General features: G+C 43.2%; 1 protein-coding gene across 2 annotated transcripts in view; it reads left to right on the forward strand.

Annotated features, from left to right (window-relative positions):
• The window catches only part of WAPL (WAPL cohesin release factor), a 97,928-nt gene that overhangs the window by 65,834 nt on the left and 19,702 nt on the right, over positions 1 to 12,392 (forward strand). For both annotated transcript variants that reach the window (XM_075217025.1, XM_075217026.1), the window contains 3 exons: positions 5,248 to 5,363; positions 7,599 to 7,757; positions 10,049 to 10,256. In XM_075217025.1, coding sequence (XP_075073126.1) covers positions 5,248 to 5,363; positions 7,599 to 7,757; positions 10,049 to 10,256 — 483 coding nt within the window. The remainder of the gene's footprint in view (positions 1 to 5,247; positions 5,364 to 7,598; positions 7,758 to 10,048; positions 10,257 to 12,392) is intronic.

The raw sequence follows: 12,392 nt of genomic DNA on the forward strand, positions 1-12,392 counted from the left end.
GGGTACTTGTGTAATAAGAAAATGGCCGCCAGGAACTGCTAATGGCATCTGCTACATAACATAGATGCAGCATGTTGCCCTCTTTAAAGGCAGAAAACTCGAGCAGTTAAAAAGGTGCACTTGGAGGATACTAAGGACAGAACTTCCTCCCTGCAGTCTGAAGCAAGTGGGATGTTCCAAGGGTCTGGGAAAAGAGCTGCAGACATCCTCTGGGACACTGAGTTGCTGACAGACCTACCTCTCCTGCTCCATAAGAATCTTCGCCTGATAGTAAGGCTAGCCATTTTTCTTAAGATCTCTGTTATAGATAAAGGTATATTGAAATAGAGTTGTTGTTGCAATAGCATTTTTACAAAATTTGCAAGAGATACTAACTTTTGACTCTGTCATAGATTAGTTAGTATCTTTCTGTTTGCTTGTGAGTGATTGCCTGCATTTCATTCTTTTACTGTTATATTATTCCCTTAAAAAAATGTCTGATAAGGGAAAGGCACCTTGGGCAAAATATTATACCTGGTCCAAGTGTAAAGATGAGTTACCAATGGGACTACAGGACCCGGGGGCACTTTGTGCTGACTGCAGCGGGGGTACCCTAGCTGTGCAGGCTCAGGTTAGTGCACCGCTGCTAGTGGAAATGCCCTGACATAGGGGGTTGAAACTTTGGTTAAGCAGCTATCTAAACCAACAGAGATTTCAGCGGTTGCGGCAGTTCTCCCCTCTACCTCAGTAGCAATTGACCCCCTAGTAACAGGCAGGATTACGGGAACCGCCGAGTCCACTGACTTGGGACCTCACAAGACTCTCCTACAGGAGAACCGGCTTGATCAGTTTTCGTAGTTAGAGGGCTAATTAGATTAAACCGGTTCTTGGATGTGTGAAGGCCATTGCCAAAGAATAAGAGACACTGGTCCACTAACCCCCTTCTGACCCTCTGTGATTCGGAGGGATCGTCAGAAGAGGAGGGTGAACTGATAGAAGACTCTGATTCCACACAGGTCTTAGACCCAGAAGAGTCTTCCATATATCATGGTATTGACAACCTGGTGGTAGCAGTGCGTCAGACGTTGGGTATTCTGGATCTAGAAGAGACTAGAACATTAGATTAAAGTCTCTTCAAAAAAGCTAGAAGACGTGCGAAACGCTTTCCTCAATCAGTAGAACTGAAGGAAATAGCGGAAGCATCCTGGAAACGGCCAGATAGGAAATATACTGTTCCACGTTTGTATCAGGCTTTGTATCCAGTACAGGAGGAGGAAATCAACGACGCACCACACTCCCTATCTCAGGGACAGCTACCCTGCAGGATAAAACTGACCGCGAAATAGATGGATTTTTAAAGGTCATTCAGACCTCTGTTTTCATCTGCATGGGTTACCAGGGCTATGGAAACATGGGCTGACCAATTAGCAGCGTTGCTGCAAAATTCAGAATTGCTTCCCCCTTGCCCTGCGTCTCAAGCAGGCTTCCGGATACTTATACAAGCCCGCGCAGAATGCAGCCTCCATTTCCACCTATTTCTGCAACCACAGGAGAACCTTAATGCTCAGGTCCTGGGATGCAGACACGAAATCAAAAGTCTTTACAATCACTCCCTTATTCAGGGGGAGTGTTATTCGGACCTGAATTGGACAGCATAATTTGCCAGGCCACAGCAGGCAAAAGCAGTTTCCTCTCTGTAAATGTTCGAAAACCTAGAGCACAGAGGTTTGGTTAATTTCGGCAGTCCTTCTGTATATGCTCCGACCTCTAGAGGACAATCGTATAGACGTAGGCCTTTCTCCTACTCGAAACGTCCATCTCCTAAGCTTTCTGAAAATCAGTCCGTTTAACTGTCTTCTTCCCCTCGCAGCTGCGGGAATGCGTGGATTTCTGCTATTCAGAGATCAGTGGGCAGCGTCCTCGGAAGACCGTTTGATTCAGGGGATCATGAGAGGATACATCAGGACCCTCGAAAGAAAGAAGCAATGCTTACTTGTGTTGCTTCTCTTTTCTGCTGGAGTCATCTGCCAGGTTCCGTAACACCAAGAGAGACGGGTTCTGCGCCAATACTTTTTTTTTTTTTTCCCCCAAAGCCGGACCGCTCGTTCGGACATGTGCTAAACCTAAAGCTGTTAAACCGTCACCTACGGGTGGTCAGGTTTCGAATGGAATCCCTCAGGCAGGCATCAATTTGGAAGGCTCATCAGGCCCTTCTCAGATTTACAATGGGATCGTCTCACTACCAATTAAGAGCTCTCCCATTTGGCCTTTCGACAGCACCAAAAGTGTTCCCGAAAATAATGGCATTAATGGCAGCCTGTCTTCATTCCAGAGGAGTGCAAATAGTGCCCTATCTGGACGATCTGCTCATAAAAGCTTTCTCAGCTCTCCAGCTGAATCTGTACCTGGTCCTCACTATCGGGACCCTGGAGACGCACGGATGGCTCATACAGTGAGGAAAGTCACAGTTGATTCCGTGCCAGAAAATGACCTTTCTGAGACTAATCATGGACACTAACAAACCAAAGGTTTTCCTTCCGGCGGGCAAATCTCCATCCCTGAGAAACTTGACGGCTCAGGTGATGACCTGCCGCAGACCGTCTGTAGACTTGTGCATGCGTCTATTAGGAAAGATGGTATCGACCTTCGAGACCATCCCTTATGCTCGGCTGCACTCGCAATGCTTCCAATGGGACCTCTTGAGGAAGTGGTCAGGATTCCATCTGGAATTGGAGAGACAGCTGATACAGTTGTCACCAGAGGGGAAAGCTTCCCTTGAATGGTGGACAGTCCAGGACAATCTGACAGTGGGGAGGTCCTTTGCTCCATGGTCCTGGATCTTAGTAAGCACAGACGCCAGCCTGACAGAATGGGGGGCTGTGGTACTTCAGTTGCGGCTCCAGGGACTCTGGACCGTTCAGGAGGCTTCGCTCCCCATCAACATTCTGGAGCTAAAAACCATGATAATGGCTTTAAAGAGCGCCCAGGCGATACTTCAGGGACACCCAGTCCGTCTGCAATCTGACAATGCGACGGCAGTGTCATGTCAACAGACAGGGTGCACCAAAAGTTCGGGTGGCTGCTCAAATCTTGACCTGGGTAGAGAGTCATGTCCCTGCTATATCAGCAATCTTTATCCCAGGAATCCAAAATTGGGAAGCAGACTTTCTCAGTCGAAATGCAATATTGCCGGGAGAATGGTCACTCTGTCCGGAGGTCTTTTCAGTCTCTGGTTCTACGATGGGGGATTCCGGACCTGGACTTGATGACATCGCGTCACAACAGGAAGGTGCCGCAGTTTTGCTCTCAAGATCCCTTGGTGGTGGCCATCGACGTAATAACGATGCCATTTGACTTCAGGATGGAATACCTGTTTCCTCCCATCCCGATGATTCCCAGAGTTCTTCGAGTGAAGCAAGGGGGACATCCAGTCAATCTAGAGGCTCCCGCTTGGCCAAGACGAGTTTGGTGCGCAGAAATTCTGGGGTTAGTGGAAGGTCAGGGTGTGAAATTACCTCTTTGTGAAGACCTTCTTCAGCAAGGACCATTCACACATCAGGAATTGCCTCGGCTCAATTTAACGGCATGGCTTTTAAGGCCAGCCTGTGGAGGTCCAGAGGGTTCTCCACGAATAGTGAACACCCTCCTTCAGGCTAGAAAACCAGTTCCGGCCCATATTTACCACAGCATCTGGAAAACCTACATCAGATGGTGTGAAAACCGAACATGTCACACGGCTGCCTTTCATCTTTCAAGGGTTCTGACTTTTCTCCATAATGGCTTGGATGCAGGCCTTCGTCTAGGCTCTCTGAAAGTACAGATATCGGCCCTTTCGATATACTTTCACCTGCACCTTGTGGACATGCCGGATGTCAGGACCTTCTTGCAAGGAGTCCTACATATCCAGCCTCCATATGTTCCCCCAACGGCCCCCTGGGATCATAATCTGGTGCTAGATATGCTTCAAGGGCCTTCTTTCAAACCATTTCGCACTGCAGAATTAAGGTCGTTGACTAGGAAAGTTGTATTTCTACTAGCTATTGCATCAGCTCGTAGAGTGTAAGAATTGGGTGCTCTCTGATGTCATGAACCATATCTTATCTTTCACAATGATAGGGCGCTTCTCAGAACAGTTCCTGCTTTCCTATCAAAGGTGGTGTCCAGATTTCGTGTGAACCAATAAATAGTGGTTTCGGTATTTAAGGGTGGCCCACAGCCTTCAGGGACAGGTTCCATGGAGTCTCTGGATGTGGTCAGGGCTCTAAGAATTTGTCAGGAGGAAATCAAAGATTTGCCGCACAAATTCGTTATTTGTTTTGTTTGACTCCTCTAAATGAGGATGGCCGGCCTCTAAGCAATCAATTGCTAGTTGGCTTACTTCTACTATTAAGCAGGCTTATGTCTGTGCTAACAGACCTGTGCCAGATCATATTGTAGCCCATTCTACCCGTTCAGTGGGGGCGTCCTGTGCTGCACGAAATGGGGCCTCAGCTGACCAGTTGTGCAGAGCAGCCATGTGGTCCTCGGTCCATACCTTTACCAGTGCAATGTGTTTGCATCAACAGATGCAGATTTTTGCAGAAGTGTTCTACATGCCGCGCCTTTTGAGCCGTCCCTCCCTTAAGGGGGCTGCTTTAGAACATCACCATGGTAGCAGTGTACCCCAGATAGGATGAGAGAGAAAATAGGATTTTTATACTTGCGATAAATCCGTATCTCCGATTCAATCTGAGGGACACTGCATTCCTTCTCTTCTGCTGCGTGTTAAGATTGTATGCCTCCCCTACCTTGGAGCTTTATAACTAAACTGAGAAGCTACAGGGGTTGCAGAGGGGAGGGGTCTGTCAGCTTTGATACATTAACAAAGTTAACCTGTTAAGTGTCCACTCTCACAACCCATGGTAGCAGTGTCCCCCAGATGGAATCAGAGAAACGGATTTATCGTAAGTATAAAAATCCTCTTATTTCAAACCCAGAGTTTAGTAAATATACTCACTAGTTATGGTTATATTGTAGCCTAATCTTTTGGGTTGGTTACTATTCCAGGGTTAATGTTGACATTTTACAACTATCTTGAAACAACCCAAAAAACACTTCATTTTAAACTATCAAAATGCGCACACACACAAGATGAGAAATGTTTTCTTTAAAGCAAGTATTTTAAAAGATTTAATAATGAATTCCTGAATGAAGTTTATTTAAATAACCTGTCATCGCTATACATGAAATCAGTTGTAAAGTTAAAATTGTCGTCTTTCTGGTAAACAGAATGGGGAAGTACAAAGACTGGTGAACAGGACAATCTGATTACCACTGCACTGAACTGTGTTCTTCTAGTTCCAAAGTACCTACCTCAAGAACAGAGATTTGATATTAGAGTTTTGGTAAGTTCTGCTTGGCAGTTTTAATTCTTTACATGTTCATCATGCAAATGTGTATTTCTTTGCTTTTTAGTTTTTTTTAGATTTTTTTTATTGGGGGGGTGGAGTTAAAGGAATATTATTTTTTTATATCTTTGACCAAAAACACTTTTAGGCACAATCTTTCTTTGTATACCACCAGACCATTGACCTCATCCATGTCCATTACATAATTATGCTGTTAACATCTGTTAGGAAATGGGAAGGGAGTAGATAGTATTGGACAGCTCAGTGGCATGAGTTCGATCAGTGCACCCTCTGTATGTAGTTCATATATTCACGTATTTTCACGGGTTTCTTCCCACAGCCAAAAATATACTGATGGGTTAATTGGCTGCTGACTAAAATGGACCCTAGTTGTATTTGTAATATGGAATTTAAACTGTAAAGAACAGGGGCTGATGTGAACAGTAAAAATTCTTGGTACAGCACTGCATAATATGGTGTGCTATATAAATTAATAACAAATATTACTTAATCAGTGTTAACTCATGCAGCAAAGTGGTGATCTTTAGTAATTCCTTAAAACAGTAATTGTGTTTAACTGAATAACTAATGAGTTCTTCACCAGTGTCCATCATAAGTAGGAGATCACGGTGGTTTAGTGGTTAGCACTTACAAACTCCACACAGATAAGGCCATGGTTTGGATGTTCTCCCTGTGTTTGCATTGGTTTCCTCTGCGTGCTCCAGTTTCCGCCCACACTCCAAAAACATGTGAAGGTTAATTGGCTGCTTTCAAATTGACATTGGTCTGTGTGTTAGGAAATTTAGACTGTATGCTCCAATGGGGTAGGGACTGATGTGAGTGAGATCTCTGTACAGCACTGCGGAATTAATGACGCTATCTAAATAACTGCTGATGATGGGCAATTTCAAGATGTTTTCTGGACACTTTATTTGAAATGGGGGAAAATAGATAATGGAAGGAGCTAGATCTTCAAACAGCAGGTTTAGTCATGTGAGGCCCCCATTAAACTAATTTGGGAACATTGTGTGGTCAAATCTCTTTTATATTCGAAACTTGAATGAGTATGTCACCGTGTCTTAAAGATTTCTGAGTTCTAGTCTTTTAAATCTGACCTCTTTACGGCTTCCATTTTTATTTAGAATATATAAATTTTACCAGTTTTATTGTGTACATGTCTGCAAGTCTTTTGAAGGACACATCACAAAGCCACTTTTAAGTTTCAATGTAATATGTGTATTTGTGTAAATAATTGTATTTTTTTTTTTTAATTATACATCGATATTAAGGCAAAGTCACCTTGGAACAATTCTTTTACAATTTGTATTATATAAATAAAAATTGTAAAGAAGCCAAAAGAAAACTTGTAACAGTGTTATGCATTGTTTGTATAGCACCACCACATTGCGTAGAACTTTTCAAAGAATATTAATCATTTACATCAGTCCCTGCACCATTGGGATTTACAGTTTACACACACTAGGGTCCATTTTGTCAGAACCCAATTAACCTATATATTCTAGTATAATGACAATTGACAGCAGCATTTATCTTTAGCAAGTATACAGATTGTGACATAGCCAGTGATAAAATCAAATAGCCACAAACACACAATTGTATAAACGTTTATTAGTTTTGAAAACTGCCACCTGTCCTCGCACAGTAAAGCTGGGTACACACCTATGCAATTTCTCTAACGCTTTCCCCAAAAATTGAAAGTCCTAATGAGCATGCCCATTCATGCGTACACACCTTCACGATTTACCATCAGGTCTGCAGATCTGATATCCCTCTGCTGAAAAGATTGACTCCATATATACACTACAGATAATCTGCCTGTCCTGCATGAGTTAACATGGGGTGTGGTACAGCTGGACGGTCTACAGGTGTACTGAACACATGAACTTGTCCATATGTTTTATACTGCTCATAATAGGTAATAGGATGTATAACTCACATTAAAGGTTTAGTGTTCATGTTTTCTGTGTTTAGTGTGTTTTTGGGGGGATTCAATTCCCTCTGTATTTTAGAACGCAGGGCACATTATTACCGTTACTACAGTAATTGATGCGCATTATTACCCTTGGTAAAGTAATTTCAAAGCTATTTTTTTTTTTTTTTTTGCTCACAGCGTGCATAAATCAATGTTAAAATTACTGTACTAACGGTAATGATGCACGCCCTTATGCTACCCCTTATGTTAATGGCATGTTTTTGCTTTTTTATTTTTAGGGATTGGGTCTACTGATTAATTTGGTTGAGTACAGTGCTAGAAACCGTTACTGCCTTGTGAATATGGAGACCATACAATCGTATGATTCGTTTAGTGGAGAAGAGGAGGAGTGTGTTAGGGAACCTGGACAGCTTGATGCTGTCCATGCATTGGTACAGGTGAGCAAAATATGTCCACATCTTGCATATGAATTTTGCTAATGAATGGCTGCATTTGACCTTTTTAGAGCTTTAAACTTTGCAACAAGTTGAGTCCTTACAAATTCTGAGCTCCTGAACACACAAATAATTCAGTGATCTGAGTGATGAATTATGCAGTATGGTTAACATGGTTATAGTTTCATAAACATGGGTTTGAGTTTTATAAATAATGCTTTTGTATTTTACCCGACCCGCTGATTAGAAGAAACTGTTTCTTTCCGCAGTTCCCCCTCAGTTGGAAGACCTTTTATGCGAAGCGTGGACAAAACCTATTCTAATGTATCGGGCCTTGCAGGGGCATCAGTCCTTTTTATCCTCTCCTTTATCAAAGATACAGTGAAATGAGTGTCTTCACGTAAGGTAGATGCACACATAGCATGCCTAAGACCGCTTACATTCCGATTTTAAATTCTGCTACCTTACGGAATAGGCCACCTTAAGTCCATTTACACGGTGACGGAGACCTCCCTTAGACTCATAACTTTTACTTGTATCAGTAAAACTTTTGTGAATGATTGGAGCAGCTGTTACAGGAATTGCAGCCTAGTAGGCTCAGATCACATTTGCAAGCTTTGGTGGAGCTCATCTGTGAGGTGTCCTAATACCTGTGTGATGCAGCTATTGATTCAGGCTTATTAAAGCTATAATATCAGCCTCTGCAGTCTTGGAATGCCGTTCCATATGGCTTAAGTCCTGTGAGGCAGACGTAAAAACAACCCTGGAGTTCCTAGCCTTCTCTCAGGACATCTTTTTCGACCCTGAGCTGGATAAAATTATTTCCCTTGCTACAGCAGAAATAATTACCTTCAATCCCCCTAGAGCTTAATGGCCCTAGGTTTCGTTACTCAATGAAAGCTAAGAGTCAGACTTTCAGAGGACAACCTTCCACTCCTTGTACAGGGTAATAGAACGAACGGAAAGCAGGCTTTAGCAGCTATCCGTCCAGCTCCCAAACCCCTCATACACACCTTTTGGCATGCTTGGTACTCCTTTGGTGGTAGCACTACTGCTACTCCTCCTGTACCAGTGGTTCGATTCCACCTCAGACATCTGGGTGGGTCAAAGGAATCGTAAATTAGGTATATGTTCTAGAAATCCTGTGTCCCCACCCAGTTTGTTTTTCACAAATTGCTTGCCTGGAGAGAAAAAAAATTTGCCCTACAAGAAGCCATTCAGTCTTTGTTCTCCGCAGGCGTGCACAGGTTCAAGATGTAGTGCTTTAGGTCTGTCATAGCCAGCATGGAACGCAATGAGTTTGTGGTGTCCATCGACATCAAGGACACGTAACTTGCGTGTTCTAATCTGGATGGACTGCATTCCCTTCTCACATTTGCTGTTCAGTCACATCATTTTCAATTTCAGCATCTCCTTTTCGCACTTGTGACAGTGCTGAGGTTGTTCACATTGATCATGGCGGTGATGGATGACAGCTCTACACTTTCATGAAGACAGGGCTGGTCTTTTAACTAAATAATACTTTCAACCCAAAGTGGACTTTGTGATTCAAACCTTAATAAATGTCCAGAAAAAGAGTGCTTTACTCTCTGGAAGTTGTCAGGGCTTTCCAGCACCTATGTATATAGGACTTGTGAAGTGCGGCGAACCGATGAGCTTTTCGTCTTCTATCATGACCTCGAGAGGTTGACCACTCTTCCAAGAAGACCATTGCTAAGTGTTCACAATGGAGTCAGAGAGAGATTTCATTTAAGCATAAAACTCCCTATTTCTAGCAACAACTGGCATTAAAACTTTTTCTGCATAATAGCTTTATACAGACTGAAAATATTTTTGTGTGGCTTAGACTTTGAATGCACTCAAATTCTTGCGAAACATTGGTTGATTAAGTTGTAATACATATTTGTATTGTTGTATATGATGACTGTTAAATCCGTGCTGCAGACACCCACCTATTTGCTCCACCCATTAGACCTTTACTGTGAATCCACTCAATCCTGAGGTTTTAATAGGTACTTGGTGTAAAACATTCAAGCCTTTGTGTAGTCTGAGATCCAGTCGGGGTTTTTTTGTGTATTTCTAATGTAAGTTATTAGCTTTTATTACATTTTGAGTACAAGATAAACATGTTATTAAAATATATCTGTATGAGCTATTTGTACAAAGCAACATGTAATAATTGGTAGTGTGGTGTCTCTTTGAAAATCTCAGAAGATGGGGACCAATATTTTGGATTACCACCCACAAGTTAAAAAAACCCTAAACCGAGGGAAAAAAAATGTTTTTCTCTTCAGCTTTTTCTGGAGCGAGAACAAGCAGCCCTGTTAGCTGAAAGTCAGACAGATGAGTTAATCAAAGAAGTTCCTGCAGCGCAGCAAGACAAGAGTGGTGAATGGCAGGAGTCGGGAGGAGAGATCCAGTGGGTCACAACTGAAAGGAGCCCAAACTCAGAGGAACCTGAAAAGAAGGAAGAGGAAGAAGAAGAACTTGACCTTAATAAAGGTACTTCTTTAATTATATACTCTCTAGATATTGTCGTTTGCATGAAGTAGTAGTGCAATTGAAAATATAACTTTCTCCATCATCCAGGGACACTGGCCCATGTGTAATAGAGCTTCCCTCAGGACACGGGCACTTTAAATAATTCTAACAATTAAATGCTCCTTCCTCGTATACCTCATCCTGCAGGGAAGTCAATTTTTTTAGTGTGCCCTCAGGACAGTGTATTTTTTTGCTGGACTGCCTCAGCAGCCTGTTTCTTTTATTTATTTTCATTTGAATTTTTAAGGGCGGGCAGGCAGTCTTGCTGGTCTGTCTGCAAACTGGTGGATGTCTCCCGGGGCCTTGCATCTCTTCCGCTGCAGGTTTTAGCTGGGGGCCCGGTGCTGCCACTACACAATCGGGTAGCTAGAGCACTACCAGACGGCAAGGTAAGTCCTCCTTTCCGGCACTACGAAGGGAATGTTAAAAAGATGGTCAGCTTCTGTCTGGTGGGGCCTGGAGCCTGCTGCAGAGCCAGGGCTCCACTTGGGAAGCAGGGTCAGGTGAAGCCTCTTCATCACACGGTAGGCCTGCACTAGTCACGGTCACAGCATAGGGGGGCTGTCCTCTAGGATGCTGGCTGCTGACGTGTTGAGCCCTGGGGGCAGGTATGAAAAAAAAAAAAAGACCCCTGCACCATATCATTTACCTCCTCCCTGACTGACTTCAGCTGTGTTCTAAAGATTAAACCAGTCACTTTGCCAGCCATCCTGTTGCCTCTTTACCTGCTCTTTTCCATATGATGGGGATAAAGAGAGGTATATAACGGAGTCCTGGGGGGGGGAGGGGAGGCAGCACCCCCCTCCATGACTGACTTCAGGTGTGTACTGAACATCAGACACTGCCATGCTCTCCCCCTGACTGATTTACTCTCCTCTGTCTCCACTTCAGCAGGTAGATTCGTATTGCTTTGGAAATATGTAATATATTTCTAGTCAGATTCTGTTGAGTTTTATTGTCTATTGATACCTTGTTCACTATTGTGTACTTTGTATCGGGAGAGGTGCAGGTACAAGCCGTATAATTTACACTGCCCTCTCTCTGGCTAATTTAAAGTGTGTACTGAAGATCAGACACTGTGTCCATTAGCTATACTCTGCCTGCTGCTGTAGAAACAGAGGAATTACTACTAGCTACAGTGGAATTCCATTGGGATTGTGTTGTATATTTCTGCACAAATTCTGCTGAGGTTTATTGTCTTGATAACTAGTTCACTTTTCAATATTGTGTTCTTTGTATCATTCCTGCTCTTTTACCTTTCAGAGTGGATAAAGAGAGGTATATGAAATCTAAGCCCTGGGGTGAGATCCAGGAAGCATAATTTGCACTCCCCCCGACTGATTTCAGGTGGGACCTGAATATCAGTCAATATCAGATACTGCCAGCAACTACACTCTCCTGTCTCTCCAGCAGTAGGTATTTACTGCTTGCTAGAGTGGGATTGCATTGGTTTTCTGTGGTATGTTTCTGCAGAGTTTTGTCTATTGATACCCCTTTCACTTTATCATATTGTGTGCACTATCTGCTGTTTTTTCCTGCTCTTTCTCATCAGGTTGGCTAAAGAGAGGTTTCTGGCTACATAACCCTCGGGGAGTGCATGTACAGGTAGCATAATTTGCACACACCCCTGACTGGTTTCAGGTGTGTACTGAATATCAATATACTGTAGAACAGGCACCATGACAGCTGTGCAACTCACCTCTGTTTTCCCAGCAGCAGGTATTTATTTCTACCTGGGGCAGGATTGCATTTGGGATTGTGTGTGCTATATCTGCTGAATTAAATTTGTATCTTTTGATACCTGGTACACATTTACATATTTGCTCTGTATCTATATTTTGTTCCTGCTCTTTTCTTTTTAGATTGGATTAAGAGGTTTATGCATACTGATTGTTGGGGGAAGGTACAGGTAGTGTAATGTGCTCTCCCCCCTGCCTGGTTTCAGGTGTATACTGAGTATGAGTCTAGATCATACACTGCAGTTCAACTCTCCTCTGTTTTCCCAGCAGGGGGTAGTTACTTCTAGCTTGCGTGGGATTGGATTGGGGATGGTGTGGTATATTTCTGCACAATTTACTGTTGAGTTTATTGCTGTCT

This window comes from Mixophyes fleayi, chromosome 6 (assembly GCF_038048845.1).
Source record: "Mixophyes fleayi isolate aMixFle1 chromosome 6, aMixFle1.hap1, whole genome shotgun sequence".
In the NCBI taxonomy this organism is placed as follows: domain Eukaryota; kingdom Metazoa; phylum Chordata; class Amphibia; order Anura; family Limnodynastidae; genus Mixophyes; species Mixophyes fleayi.